The sequence below is a fragment of the Panulirus ornatus genome, chromosome 62, assembly GCF_036320965.1.
Source record: "Panulirus ornatus isolate Po-2019 chromosome 62, ASM3632096v1, whole genome shotgun sequence".
Classification (NCBI taxonomy): domain Eukaryota; kingdom Metazoa; phylum Arthropoda; class Malacostraca; order Decapoda; family Palinuridae; genus Panulirus; species Panulirus ornatus.
In genome coordinates, this window is record NC_092285.1 from 4486635 (window position 1) to 4502266 (window position 15632).

The following is a 15632-nucleotide window of genomic DNA, read 5'->3' on the forward strand; positions in this document are numbered from 1 at the left end:
TGGTGCTACCTGGGGTGTGTTATGTTACTTGGTGTTCCCTGGTGCTACCTGGGGTGTGTGTTATGTTACTTGGTGTTCCCTGGTGCTACCTGGGGTGTGTGTTATGTTACTTGGTGTTCCCTGGTGCTACCTGGGGTGTGTGTTATGTTACTTGGTGTTCCCTGGTGCTACCTGGGGTGTTATGTTACTTGGTGTTCCCTGGCGCTACCTGGGGTGTTATGTTACTTGGTGTTCCCTGGTGCTACCTGGGGTGTTATGTTACTTGGTGTTCCCTGGCGCTACCTGGGGTGTGTGTTATGTTGGTGTTCCCTGGTGCTATCTGGGGGGGGTGTTATGTTACTTGGTGTTCCCTGGTGCTACCTGGGGTGTGTGTTATGTTACTTGGTGTTCCCTGGTGCTACCTGGGGTGTGTGTTATGTTACTTGGTGTTCCCTGGTGCAACCTGGGTGTTATGTTACTTGGTGTTCCCTGGTGCTACCTGGGGGTGTCATATTACTTGGTGTTCCCTGGTGCTACCTGGGGTGTGTTATGTTACTTGGTGTTTCCTGGTGCTACCTGGGGGTGTGTTATGTTACTTGGTGTTCCCTGGTGCTACCTGGGGGTGTTATGTTACTTGGTGTTCCCTGGTGCTACCTGGGGGGTGTTATGTTACTGGTGTTCCCTGGCGCTACCTGGGGTGTTATGTTACTTGGTGTTCCCTGGCGCTACCTGGGGTGTTATGTTACTTGGTGTTCCCTGGTGCTACCTGGGGGTGTTATGTTACTTGGTGTTCCCTGGTGCTACCTGGGGTGTGTGTTATGTTACTTGGTGTTCCCTGGTGCTACCTGGGGTGTGTGTTATGTTACTTGGTGTTCCCTGGTGCTACCTGGGGTGTTATGTTACTTGGTGTTCCCTGGTGCTACCTGGGGTGTGTGTTATGTTACTTGGTGTTCCCTGGTGCTACCTGGGGTGTTATGTTACTTGGTGTTCCCAGGCGCTACCTGGGGTGTGTGTTATGTTACTTGGTGTTCCCTGGTGCTACCTGGGGTGTTATGTTACTTGGTGTTCCCTGGTGCTACCTGGGGTGTGTGTTATGTTACTTGGTGTTCCCTGGTGCTACCTGGGGTGTTATGTTACTTGGTGTTCCCAGGCGCTACCTGGGGTGTGTGTTATGTTACTTGGTGTTCCCTGGTGCTACCTGGGGTGTGTGTTATGTTACTTGGTGTTCCCTGGTGCTACCTGGGGTGTTATGTTACTTGGTGTTCCCAGGCGCTACCTGGGGTGTGTGTTATGTTACTTGGTGTTCCCTGGTGCTACCTGGGGTGTGTGTTATGTTACTTGGTGTTCCCTGGTGCTACCTGGGGTGTTATGTTACTTGGTGTTCCCTGGCGCTACCTGGGGTGTTATGTTACTTGGTGTTCCCAGGCGCTACCTGGGGTGTGTGTTATGTTACTTGGTGTTCCCTGGTGCTACCTGGGGTGTGTGTTATGTTACTTGGTGTTCCCTGGTGCTACCTGGGGTGTTATGTTACTTGGTGTTCCCAGGCGCTACCTGGGGTGTGTGTTATGTTACTTGGTGTTCCCTGGTGCTACCTGGGGTGTGTGTTATGTTACTTGGTGTTCCCTGGTGCTACCTGGGGTGTGTGTTCTGTTACTTGGTTTTCCCTGGTGCTACCTGGGGTGTGTGTTCTGTTACTTGGTTTTCCCTGGTGCTACCTGGGGTGTGTTCTGTTACTTGGTTTTCCCTGGTGCTACCTCGGGGGGTGTTATGTTACTTAGTGTTCCCTGGTGCTACCTGGGGTGTGTTATGTTACTTGGTGTTCCCTGGTGCTACCTGGGGTGTGTGTTCTGTTACTTGGTTTTCCCTGGTGCTACCTGGGGTGTGTTCTGTTGGTTTTCCCTGGTGCTACCTGGGGTGTGTTCTGTTACTTGGTGTTCCCTGGCGCTACCTGGGGTGTGTTCTGTTACTTGGTGTTCCCTGGTGCTACCTGGGGATGTGTTATGTTACTTGGTGTTCCCTGGCGCTACTTGGGGGCGGGTGTGTTATGTTACTTTGTGTTCCCTGGTGCTACCTGGGGTGTGTTATGTCACTTGGTGTTCCCTGGTGCTACCTGGGGTGTGTTATGTTACTTGGTGTTCCCTGGTGCTACATGGGGTGTTATGTTACTTGGTGTTCCCTGGTGCTACCTGGGGGGGTGTTATGTTACTTGGTGTTCCCTGGTGCTACCTGGGGTGTGTTATGTTACTTGGTTTTCCCTGGTGCTACCTGGGGTGTGTGTTCTGTTACTTGGTTTTCCCTGGTGCTACCTGGGGTGTGTTCTGTTACTTGGTTTTCCCTGGTGCTACCTGGGGTGTGTTCTGTTACTTGGTGTTCCCTGGCGCTACCTGGGGTGTGTTCTGTTACTTGGTGTTCCCTGGTGCTACCTGGGGATGTGTTATGTTACTTGGTGTTCCCTGGCGCTACTTGGGGGCGGGTGTGTTATGTTACTTTGTGTTCCCTGGTGCTACCTGGGGTGTGTTATGTTACTTGGTGTTCCCTGGTGCTACCTGGGGTGTGTTATGTTACTTGGTGTTCCCTGGCGCTACCTGGGGTGTTACGTTACTTGGTGTTCCCTGGCGCTACCTGGGGTGTGTGTTATGTTACTTGGTGTTCCTTGGTGCTACCTGGGGTGTTATGCTACTTGGTTTTCCCTGGCGCTACCTGGGGTGTGTGTTATGTTACTTGGTGTTCCCTGGTGCTACCTGGGGTGTTATGTTACTTGGTGTTCCCTGGCGCTACCTGAGGTGTGTGTTGTTACTTGGTGTTCCCTGGTGCTACCTGGGGTGTGTGTTATGTTACTTGGTGTTCCCTGGTGCTAACTGGGGTGTGTGTTATGTTACTTGGTGTTCCCTGGCGCTACCTGGGGTGTGTGTTATGTTACTTGGTGTTCCCTGGTGCTACCTGGGGTGTGTGTTATGTTACTTGGTGTTCCCTGGTGCTACCTGGGGTGTGTGTTATGTTACTTGGTGTTCCCTGGTGCTACCTGGGGTGTGTTATGTTACTTGGTGTTCCCTGGTGCTACCTGGGGTGTTATGTTACTTGGTGTTCCCTGGTGCTACCTGGGGTGTGTGTTATGTTACTTGGTGTTCCCTGGTGCTACCTGGGGTGTTATGTTACTTGGTGTTCCCTGGCGCTACCTGGGGTGTGTGTTATGTTACTTGGTGTTCCCTGGTGCTACCTGGGGTGTGTGTTATGTTACTTGGTGTTCCTGGTGCTACCTGGGGTGTTATGTTACTTGGTGTTCCCTGGCGCTACCTGGGGTGTGTGTTATGTTACTTGGTGTTCCCTGGTGCTACCTGGGGTGTGTGTTATGTTACTTGGTGTTCCCTGGTGCTACCTGGGGTGTGTGTTATGTTACTTGGTGTTCCCTGGCGCTACCTGGGGTGTGTGTTATGTTACTTGGTGTTCCCTGGTGCTACCTGGGGTGTGTGTTATGTTACTTGGTGTTTCCTGGTGCTACCTGGGGTGTGTGTTATGTTACTTGGTGTTTCCTGGTGCTACCTGGGGTGTGTGTTATGTTACTTGGTGTTTCCTGGTGCTACCTGGGGTGTGTGTTATGTTACTTGGTGTTTCCTGGTGCTACCTGGGGTGTGTGTTATGTTACTTGGTGTTTCCTGGTGCTACCTGGGGTGTTATCTTACTTGTGACCGCCAGCCACGCTTTAACAGGACTTCCTCAGCTGTCTGAGGGTTGGGTTGTGGCCCCACCATCTGTCTGAGGGTTGGGTTGTGGCCCTACTAGCTGTCTGAGGGTTGGGTTGTGGCCCTACTAGCTGTCTGAGGGTTGGGTTGTGGCCCCACCATCTGTCTGAGGGTTGGGTTGTGGCCCTACTAGCTGTCTGAGGGTTGGGTTGTGGCCCCACCATCTGTCTGAGGGTTGGGTTGTGGCCCTACTAGCTGTCTGAGGGTTGGGTTGTGGCCCTACTAGCTGTCTGAGGGTTGGGTTGTGGCCCCACCATCTGTCTGAGGGTTGGGTTGTGGCCCTACTAGCTGTCTGAGGGTTGGGTTGTGGCCCCACCATCTGTCTGAGAGTTGGGTTGTGGCCCTACTAGCTGTCTGAGGGTTGGGTTGTGGCCCTACTAGCTGTCTGAGGGTTGGGTTGTGGCCCCACCATCTGTCTGAGGGTTGGGTTGTGGCCCCACTAGCTGTCTGAGGGTTGGGTTGTGGCCACCATCTGTCTGAGGATTGGGTTGTAGGCCCTACTAGCTGTCTGAGGGTTGGGTTGTGGCTCCCACCAGCTGTCTGAGGGTTGGGTTGTGGCCCCCACCAGCTGTCTGAGTGTTGGTGTGGCCCTACCAGGTGTTGAGGGTTGGGTTGTGCCCCACAGCTGTCTGAGGGTTGGGTTGTGGCCCCACCATCTGTCTGAGGGTTGGGTTGTGGCCCTACTAGCTGTCTGAGGGTTGGGTTGTGGCCCCCACCATCTGTCTGAGGGTTGGGTCTGAGTGCCCTACTAGCTGTCTGAGGGTTGGGTTGTGGCCCTCACAGCTGTCTGAGGGTTGGGTTGTGGCCCCACCATCTGTCTGAGGGTTGGGTTGTGGCCCTACTAGCTGTCTGAGGGTTGGGTTGTGGCCCCACCATCTGTCTGAGGATTGGGTTGTGGCCCTACTAGCTGTCTGAGGGTTGGGTTGTGGCCCCACCAGCTGTCTGAGGGTTGGGTTGTGGCCCCACCAGCTGTCTGAGTGTTGGCTTGTGGCCCCACCAGGTGTCTGAGGGTTGGGTTGTGGCCCCACCAGCTGTCTGAGGGTTGGGTTGTGGCCCCACCAGGTGTCTGAGGGTTGGGTTGTGGCCCCCACCAGCTGTCGAGGGTTGGGTTGTGGCCCCCACCAGCTGTCTGAGTGTTGGCTTGTGGCCCCCCCACCAGGTGTCTGAGGGTTGGGTTGTGGCCCCACCAGCTGTCTGAGGGTTGGGTTGTGGCCCCACCAGGTGTCTGAGGGTTGGGTTGTGGCCCCACCAGGTGTCTGAGGGTTGGGTTGTGGCCCCACCAGCTGTCTGAGGGTTGGGTTGTGGCCCCACCAGGTGTCTGAGGGTTGGGTTGTGGCCGCACCAGGTGTCTGAGGGTTGGGTTGTGGCCCCACCAGCTATCTGAGGGTTGGGTTGTGGCCCCACCAGGTGTCTGAGGGTTGGGTTGTGGCCCCACCAGGTGTCTGAGGGTTGGGTTGTGGCCCCACCAGGTGTCTGAGGGTTGGGTTGTGGCCCCACCAGCTATCTGAGGGTTGGGTTGTGGCCCCATCAGGTGTTTGAGGGTTGGGTTGTGGCCCCACCAGCTATCTGAGGGTTGAGCTGTGGCCCCACCAGCTGTCTGAGGGTTGAGCTGTGTCCCCACCAGGTGTCTGAGGGTTGAGCTGTGGCCCCACCAGGTGTCTGAGGGTTGGGTTGTGGCCCCATCAGGTGTCTGAGGGTTGGGTTGTGGCCCCACCAGCTATCTGAGGGTTGAGCTGTGGCCCCACCAGCTGTCTGAGGGTTGAGCTGTGGCCCCACCAGCTGTCTGAGGGTTGAGCTGTGGCCCCACCAGCTGTCTGAGGGTTGGGTTGTGGCCCCACCAGCTATCTGAGGGTTGGGTTGTGGCCCCACCAGCTATCTGAGGGTTGAGCTGTGGCCCCACCAGCTGTCTGAGGGTTGAGCTGTGGCCCCACCAGGTGTCTGAGGGTTGGGTTGTGGCCCCATCAGGTGTCTGAGGGTTGGGTTGTGGCCCCACCAGGTGTCTGAGGGTTGGATTGTGGCCCTACCAGCTGTCTGGGGGTTGGGTTGTGGCCCCACCAGCTATCTGAGGGTTGAGCTGTGTCCCCACCAGCTGTCTGAGGGTTGGATTGTGGCCCTACCAGCTGTCTGAGGGTTGGGTTGTGGCCCCACCAGCTATCTGAGGGTTGAGCTGTGTCCCCACCAGCTGTCTGAGGGTTGGGTTGTGGCCCCACCAGCTGTCTGAGGGTTGGGTTGTGGCCCCACCAGGTGTCTGAGGGTTGGGTTGTGGTTGGGTTGTGGCCCCACCAGCTATCTGAGGGTTGAGCTGTGGCCCCACCAGCTGTCTGAGGGTTGGGTTGTGGCCCCACTAGCTGTCTGAGGGTTGGGCTGTGGCCCCACCAGCTGTCTGAGGGTTGGGTTGTGGCCCCACCAGCTATCTGAGGGTTGGGTTGTGGCTCCACCAGCTGTCTGAGGGTTGGGTTGTGGCCCCACCAGCTGTCTGAGGGTTGGGTTGTGGCCCCACCAGCTATCTGAGGGTTGAGCTGTGGCCCCACCAGCTGTCTGAGGGTTGGGTTGTGGCCCCACCAGCTGTCTGAGGGTTGGGTTGTAGCCCCACCAGCTGTCTGAGGGTTGGGTTGTGGCCCCACCAGCTATCTGAAGGTTGAGCTGTGGCTCCACCAGGTGTCTGAGGGTTGGGTTATGGCCCCACCAGCTATCTGAGGGTTGAGCTGTGGCCCCACCAGGTGTCTGAGGGTTGGGTTGTGGCCCCACCAGCTATCTGAGGGTTGAGCTGTGGCCCCACCAGGTGTCTGAGGGTTGGGTTGTGGCCCCACCAGCTATCTGAGGGTTGAGCTGTGGCCCCACCAGCTGTCTGAGGGTTGGGTTGTGGCCCCACCAGCTATCTGAGGGTTGAGCTGTGGCCCCACCAGCTGTCTGAGGGTTGGGTTGTGGCCCCACCAGCTATCTGAGGGTTGAGCTGTGGCCCCACCAGGTGTCTGAGGGTTGGGTTGTGGCCCCACCAGCTGTCTGAGGGTTGGGTTGTGGCCCCACCAGCTATCTGAGGGTTGAGCTGTGGCCCCACCAGGTGTCTGAGGGTTGGGTTGTGGCCCCACCAGCTATCTGAGGATTGAGCTGTGGCCCCACCAGCTGTCTGAGGGTTGGGTTGTGGCCCCACCAGCTGTCTGAGGGTTGGGTTGTGGCCCCACCAGCTGTCTGAGGGTTGGGTTGTGGCCCCACCAGCTGTCTGAGGGTTGAACACGGAAGGCGCCAGAGTTATGGAAAGGGAGGAATTGGGCTAGGGTCATGGAGAGAGGGGGTAATGGGGCAAGGGGCAAGAAGAGAGGGGGTAATGGGGCAAGGGGCAAGAAGAGAAGGGGTAATGAGGCAAGGTTGCAAGAAGAGAGGGGGTAATTGGGGAAGGGGCAAAAAGAGAGGGGGTAATGGGACAAGGGGCAAGAAGAGAGGGGGTAGATGAGGCAAGGTTGCAAGAAGAGAGGGGTAATGGGGCAAAGGGGCAAGAAGAGAGGGGGTAATGGGGAAAGGGGCAATGAGAGAGGGGGTAATGGGGCAAGGGGCAAGAAGAGAGGGGGTAATGGGGCAAGGGGCAAGGAGAGAGGGGGTAATGGGGCAAGGGGCAAGAAGAGAGGGGGTAATGCGGCAGGGGCAAGAAGAGAGGGAGTAATGGGGCAAGGGGCAGGAAGAGAGTGGGTAATGGGGCAAGGGGCAGGAAGAGAGGGGGTAATGGGGCAAGGGGCAGGAAGAGAGGGGGTAATGGGGCAAGGAAAGAGAGGGGGTAATGGGGCAAGGGGCAAGAAGAGAGGGGGTAATGGGGCAAGGTTGCAAGAAGAGAGGGGGCAAGGGGCAAGAAGAGATGGGGCAAGGGGCAGGAAGAGAGGGGGTGAATGGGCAAGGTTTGCAAGAAGAGAGGGGGCAAGGGGCAAGAAGAGAGGGGGTAATGGGGCAAGGGGCAAGAAGAGAGGGGAGGGGGTAAAGAAAGTAACAACCTATTCATAATCCAATTTACTATTATGTCGACTTAAAACCTTCCTATTTTACATCATACATTGTGTATATCGCCTGTAAAAACCACCCCGGAATGATACATGTCCAGTTTACCTGTAATTATGAATGATGAATTAGTAGTATAGATAAATGATTACATTTGTTATCTCTTGTTTTCTTTCTTGTTTTCAGGTCCTAAAGGAGAACCTGGACCGAGGGGGCGTCGGGGCAAGAAGGGCAAGGATGGAGACGCTGGTCCAATGGTAGGTGGCAGACCCCCCCCCACACCCAGGGGGTCACACCCTCCCTTGGGGCTATACACCCTAGTGGAGGATCATTGTACACCCTAGTGTAGGATCATAGTACACCCTAGTGTAGGATCATTGTACACCCTAGTGGAGGATCATAGTACACCCTAGTGTAGGATCATAGTACACTCTAGTGTAGGATCATAGTACACCCTAGTGTAGGATCATAGTACACCCTAGTGGAGGATCATTGTACACCCTAGTGGAGGATCATTGTACACACTAGTGGAGGATCATTGTACACCCTAGTGGAGGATCATAGTACACCCTAGTGGAGGATCATTGTACACCCTAGTGGAGGATCATAGTACACCCTAGTGTAGGATCATTGTACACCCTAGTGGAGGATCATAGTACACCCTAGTGTAGGATCATAGTACACTCTAGTGTAGGATCATAGTCACCCTAGTGTAGGATCATAGTTACTCTAGTGTAGGATCATAGTATACTTTAGTGTAGGATCATAGTACACCCTAGTGTAGGATCATAGCACACCCTAGTGTAGGATCATAGTACACCCTAGTGTAGGATCATAGTATACTCTAGTGTAGGATCATAGTATACTCTAGTGTAGGATCATAGTACACCCTAGTGTAGGATCATAGTACACCCTAGTGTAGGATCATAGTACACACTAGTGTAGGATCATAGTAACCTAGTGTAGGATCATAGTACCACCCTAGTGTAGGGCAGGAGACTTGTTAGGGTATATCCTACCCTAGTGTAGGGTAGGAGACATTGTTAGGAGTTAAAGCCTACCCAGTGTAGGGTAGGAGACGTTGTTGGGTCATAGCCTACCCTAGTGTAGGGTAAGAGACGTTGTTGGGGTCATAGCCTACCATAGTGTAGGGCAGGAGACGTGTTAGGTCATAGCCTACCCTAGTGTAGGGAGGAGACGTTGTTAGGGTCATATCCTACCTTAGTGTAGGGTAGGGACATTGTTAGGAGTTATAGCCTAACCTAGTGTAGGGTAGGAGACGGTGTTAGGGTCATAGCCTACCCTAGTGTAGGGTAGGAGACGTTGTTCGGGTCATAGCCTACCCTAGTGTAGGGTAGGAGACGTTGTTAGGGTCATAGCCTACCCTAGTGTAGGGCAGGAGACGTTGTTAGGTCATAGCCTACCTAGTGAAAGGTAGGAGACGTTGTTAGGGTCATATCCTTACCTTGTGTGGGGTAGGAGACATTGTTAGGAGTTATAGCCTAACCTAGTGTAGGGTAGGAGACGGTGTTAGGGTCATAGCCTACCCTAGTGTAGGGTAGGAGACGTTGTTCGGGTCATAGCCTACCCTAGTGTAGGGTAGGAGACGTTGTTAGGGTCAAAAGCCTACCCTAGTGTAGGGCAGGGGGACGTTGTTAGGGTCATATCCTACCCTAGTGTAGGGTAGGAGACTTGTTAGGAGTTATAGCCTACCCTAGTGTAGGGTAGGAGACGTTGTTAGGGTCATAGCCTACCCTATTGAAGGGCAGGAGACGTTGTTAGGGTCATAGCCTACCCTAGTGTAGGGCAGAAGACGTTGTTAGGGTCATAGCCTACCCTAGTTAGGGCAGAAGACGTTCTTAGGGTCATAGCCTACCTTATGTAGGACAGGAGACGTTGTTAGGGTCATATCCTATCCTAGTTTTAGGGTAGGAGACGTTGTTAGGGTCATAGCCTACCCTAGTGTAGGGCAGGAGACGTTGTTAGGGTCATAGCCTACCCTAGTGTAGAGCAGGAGACGTTGTTAGGGTCATAGCCTACCCTAGTGTAGGGCAGGAGACGTTGTTAGGGTCATAGCCTATCCTAGTGTAGGGCAGGAGACGTTGTTAGGGTCATAGCCTACCTAGTGTAGGGCAGGAGACGTTGTTAGGGTCATAGCCTAATCCTAGTGTAGGGCAGGAGACGTTGTTAGGGTCATAGCCTACCCTAGTGTAGGGCAGGAGACGTTGTTAGGGTCATAGCCTAACCTAGTGTAGGGTAGGAGACGGTGTTTAGGGTATACCTACCCTAGATGCTGATGGTTTCTAGAGGATGATGATTCATAGATGGTTTTTAGAGCCTGGTGGTTTCTAGAACCTAATGGTTCCTAGATGCTGATGGTTTCTAGAGGATGATGATTCATAGATGGTTTTTAGAGCCTGGTGGTTTCTAGAACCTAATGGTTCCTAGATGCTGATGGTTTCTAGAGGATGATGATTCATAGATGGTTTTTAGAGCCTGGTGGTTTCTAGAACCTAATGGTTCCTAGATGCTGATGGTTTCTAGAGGATGATGATTCATAGATGGTTTTTAGAGCCTGGTGGTTTCTAGAACCTAATGGTTCCTAGATGCTGATGGTTTCTAGAGGATGATGATTCATAGATGGTTTTTAGAGCCTGGTGGTTTCTAGAACCTAATGGTTCCTAGATGCTGATGGTTTCTAGAGGATGATGATTCATAGATGGTTTTTAGAGCCTGGTGGTTTCTAGAACCTAATGGTTCCTAGATGCTGATGGTTTCTAGAACCTAATGGTTCCTAGATGCTGATGGTTTCTAGAGGATGATGATTCATAGATGGTTTTTAGAGCCTGGTGGTTTCTAGAACCTAATGGTTCCTAGATGCTGATGGTTTCTAGAGGATGATGATTCATAGATGGTTTTTAGAGCCTGGTGGTTTCTAGAACCTAATGGTTCCTAGATGCTGATGGTTTCTAGAGGATGATGATTCATAGATGGTTTTTAGAGCCTGGTGGTTTCTAGAACCTAATGGTTCCTAGATGCTGATGGTTTCTAGAGGATGATGATTCATAGATGGTTTTTAGAGCCTGGTGGTTTCTAGAACCTAATGGTTCCTAGATGCTGATGGTTTCTAGAGGATGATGATTCATAGATGGTTTTTAGAGCCTGGTGGTTTCTAGAACCTAATGGTTCCTAGATGCTGATGGTTTCTAGAGGATGATGATTCATAGATGGTTTTTAGAGCCTGGTGGTTTCTAGAACCTAATGGTTCCTAGATGCTGATGGTTTCTAGAGGATGATGATTCATAGATGGTTTTTAGAGCCTGGTGGTTTCTAGAACCTAATGGTTCCTAGATGCTGATGGTTTCTAGAGGATGATGATTCATAGATGGTTTTTAGAGCCTGGTGGTTTCTAGAACCTAATGGTTCCTAGATGCTGATGGTTTCTAGAGGATGATGATTCATAGATGGTTTTTAGAGCCTGGTGGTTTCTAGAACCTAATGGTTCCTAGATGCTGATGGTTTCTAGAGGATGATGATTCATAGATGGTTTTTAGAGCCTGGTGGTTTCTAGAACCTAATGGTTCCTAGATGCTGATGGTTTCTAGAGGATGATGATTCATAGATGGTTTTTAGAGCCTGGTGGTTTCTAGAACCTAATGGTTCCTAGATGCTGATGGTTTCTAGAACCTAATGGTTCCTAGATGCTGATGGTTTCTAGAGGATGATGATTCATAGATGGTTTTTAGAGCCTGGTGGTTTCTAGAACCTAATGGTTCCTAGATGCTGATGGTTTCTAGAGGATGATGATTCATAGATGGTTTTTAGAGCCTGGTGGTTTCTAGAACCTAATGGTTCCTAGATGCTGATGGTTTCTAGAGGATGATGATTCATAGATGGTTTTTAGAGCCTGGTGGTTTCTAGAACCTAATGGTTCCTAGATGCTGATGGTTTCTAGAGGATGATGATTCATAGATGGTTTTTAGAGCCTGGTGGTTTCTAGAACCTAATGGTTCCTAGATGCTGATGGTTTCTAGAGGATGATGATTCATAGATGGTTTTTAGAGCCTGGTGGTTTCTAGAACCTAATGGTTCCTAGATGCTGATGGTTTCTAGAGGATGATGATTCATAGATGGTTTTTAGAGCCTGGTGGTTTCTAGAACCTAATGGTTCCTAGATGCTGATGGTTTCTAGAGGATGATGATTCATAGATGGTTTTTAGAGCCTGGTGGTTTCTAGAACCTAATGGTTCCTAGATGCTGATGGTTTCTAGAGGATGATGATTCATAGATGGTTTTTAGAGCCTGGTGGTTTCTAGAACCTAATGGTTCCTAGATGCTGATGGTTTCTAGAGGATGATGATTCATAGATGGTTTTTAGAGCCTGGTGGTTTCTAGAACCTAATGGTTCCTAGATGCTGATGGTTTCTAGAGGATGATGATTCATAGATGGTTTTTAGAGCCTGGTGGTTTCTAGAACCTAATGGTTCCTAGATGCTGATGGTTTCTAGAGGATGATGATTCATAGATGGTTTTTAGAGCCTGGTGGTTTCTAGAACCTAATGGTTCCTAGATGCTGATGGTTTCTAGAGGATGATGATTCATAGATGGTTTTTAGAGCCTGGTGGTTTCTAGAACCTAATGGTTCCTAGATGCTGATGGTTTCTAGAACCTAATGGTTCCTAGATGCTGATGGTTTCTAGAGGATGATGATTCATAGATGGTTTTTAGAGCCTGGTGGTTTCTAGAACCTAATGGTTCCTAGATGCTGATGGTTTCTAGAGGATGATGATTCATAGATGGTTTTTAGAGCCTGGTGGTTTCTAGAACCTAATGGTTCCTAGATGCTGATGGTTTCTAGAGGATGATGATTCATAGATGGTTTTTAGAGCCTGGTGGTTTCTAGAACCTAATGGTTCCTAGATGCTGATGGTTTCTAGAGGATGATGATTCATAGATGGTTTTTAGAGCCTGGTGGTTTCTAGAACCTAATGGTTCCTAGATGCTGATGGTTTCTAGAGGATGATGATTCATAGATGGTTTTTAGAGCTGGTGGTTTCTAGAACCTAATGGTTCCTAGATGCTGATGGTTTCTAGAGGATGATGATTCATAGATGGTTTTTAGAGCCTGGTGGTTTCTAGAACCTAATGGTTCCTAGATGCTGATGGTTTCTAGAGGATGATGATTCATAGATGGTTTTTAGAGCCTGGTGGTTTCTAGAACCTAATGGTTCCTAGATGCTGATGGTTTCTAGAGGATGATGATTCATAGATGGTTTTTAGAGCCTGGTGGTTTCTAGAACCTAATGGTTCCTAGATGCTGATGGTTTCTAGAGGATGATGATTCATAGATGGTTTTTAGAGCCTGGTGGTTTCTAGAACCTAATGGTTCCTAGATGCTGATGGTTTCTAGAGGATGATGATTCATAGATGGTTTTTAGAGCCTGGTGGTTTCTAGAACCTAATGGTTCCTAGATGCTGATGGTTTCTAGAGGATGATGATTCATAGATGGTTTTTAGAGCCTGGTGGTTTCTAGAACCTAATGGTTCCTAGATGCTGATGGTTTCTAGAGGATGATGATTCATAGATGGTTTTTAGAGCCTGGTGGTTTCTAGAACCTAATGGTTCCTAGATGCTGATGGTTTCTAGAGGATGATGATTCATAGATGGTTTTTAGAGCCTGGTGGTTTCTAGAACCTAATGGTTCCTAGATGCTGATGGTTTCTAGAGGATGATGATTCATAGATGGTTTTTAGAGCCTGGTGGTTTCTAGAACCTAATGGTTCCTAGATGCTGATGGTTTCTAGAGGATGATGATTCATAGATGGTTTTTAGAGCCTGGTGGTTTCTAGAACCTAATGGTTCCTAGATGCTGATGGTTTCTAGAGGATGATGATTCATAGATGGTTTTTAGAGCCTGGTGGTTTCTAGAACCTAATGGTTCCTAGATGCTGATGGTTTCTAGAGGATGATGATTCATAGATGGTTTTTAGAGCCTGGTGGTTTCTAGAACCTAATGGTTCCTAGATGCTGATGGTTTCTAGAGGATGATGATTCATAGATGGTTTTTAGAGCCTGGTGGTTTCTAGAACCTAATGGTTCCTAGATGCTGATGGTTTCTAGAGGATGATGATTCATAGATGGTTTTTAGAGCCTGGTGGTTTCTAGAACCTAATGGTTCCTAGATGCTGATGGTTTCTAGAGGATGATGATTCATAGATGGTTTTTAGAGCCTGGTGGTTTCTAGAACCTAATGGTTCCTAGATGCTGATGGTTTCTAGAGGATGATGATTCATAGATGGTTTTTAGAGCCTGGTGGTTTCTAGAACCTAATGGTTCCTAGATGCTGATGGTTTCTAGAGGATGATGATTCATAGATGGTTTTTAGAGCCTGGTGGTTTCTAGAACCTAATGGTTCCTAGATGCTGATGGTTTCTAGAGGATGATGATTCATAGATGGTTTTTAGAGCCTGGTGGTTTCTAGAACCTAATGGTTCCTAGATGCTGATGGTTTCTAGAGGATGATGATTCATAGATGGTTTTTAGAGCCTGGTGGTTTCTAGAACCTAATGGTTCCTAGATGCTGATGGTTTCTAGAGGATGATGATTCATAGATGGTTTTTAGAGCCTGGTGGTTTCTAGAACCTAATGGTTCCTAGATGCTGATGGTTTCTAGAGGATGATGATTCATAGATGGTTTTTAGAGCCTGGTGGTTTCTAGAACCTAATGGTTCCTAGATGCTGATGGTTTCTAGAGGATGATGATTCATAGATGGTTTTTAGAGCCTGGTGGTTTCTAGAACCTAATGGTTCCTAGATGCTGATGGTTTCTAGAGGATGATGATTCATAGATGGTTTTTAGAGCCTGGTGGTTTCTAGAACCTAATGGTTCCTAGATGCTGATGGTTTCTAGAGGATGATGATTCATAGATGGTTTTTAGAGCCTGGTGGTTTCTAGAACCTAATGGTTCCTAGATGCTGATGGTTTCTAGAGGATGATGATTCATAGATGGTTTTTAGAGCCTGGTGGTTTCTAGAACCTAATGGTTCCTAGATGCTGATGGTTTCTAGAGGATGATGATTCATAGATGGTTTTTAGAGCCTGGTGGTTTCTAGAACCTAATGGTTCCTAGATGCTGATGGTTTCTAGAGGATGATGATTCATAGATGGTTTTTAGAGCCTGGTGGTTTCTAGAACCTAATGGTTCCTAGATGCTGATGGTTTCTAGAGGATGATGATTCATAGATGGTTTTTAGAGCCTGGTGGTTTCTAGAACCTAATGGTTCCTAGATGCTGATGGTTTCTAGAGGATGATGATTCATAGATGGTTTTTAGAGCCTGGTGGTTTCTAGAACCTAATGGTTCCTAGATGCTGATGGTTTCTAGAGGATGATGATTCATAGATGGTTTTTAGAGCCTGGTGGTTTCTAGAACCTAATGGTTCCTAGATGCTGATGGTTTCTAGAGGATGATGATTCATAGATGGTTTTTAGAGCCTGGTGGTTTCTAGAACCTAATGGTTCCTAGATGCTGATGGTTTCTAGAGGATGATGATTCATAGATGGTTTTTAGAGCCTGGTGGTTTCTAGAACCTAATGGTTCCTAGATGCTGATGGTTTCTAGAACCTAATGGTTCCTAGATGCTGATGGTTTCTAGAGGATGATGATTCATAGATGGTTTTTAGAGCCTGGTGGTTTCTAGAACCTAATGGTTCCTAGATGCTGATGGTTTCTAGAGGATGATGATTCATAGATGGTTTTTAGAGCCTGGTGGTTTCTAGAACCTAATGGTTCCTAGATGCTGATGGTTTCTAGAGGATGATGATTCATAGATGGTTTTTAGAGCCTGGTGGTTTCTAGAACCTAATGGTTCCTAGATGCTGATGGTTTCTAGAGGATGATGATTCATAGATGGTTTTTAGAGCCTGGT

General features: G+C 49.5%; 1 protein-coding gene across 1 annotated transcript in view; it reads left to right on the forward strand.

The window, feature by feature from the left end:
• Positions 1-7521: 7521 nt before the first annotated feature.
• The window catches only part of LOC139745698 (uncharacterized), a 304575-nt gene continuing 296464 nt past the window's right edge, over positions 7522-15632 (forward strand). Inside the window, exons 1-2 of the mRNA XM_071656135.1 lie at positions 7522-7606; positions 7890-7960. Coding sequence (XP_071512236.1) covers positions 7522-7606; positions 7890-7960 — 156 coding nt within the window. The remainder of the gene's footprint in view (positions 7607-7889; positions 7961-15632) is intronic.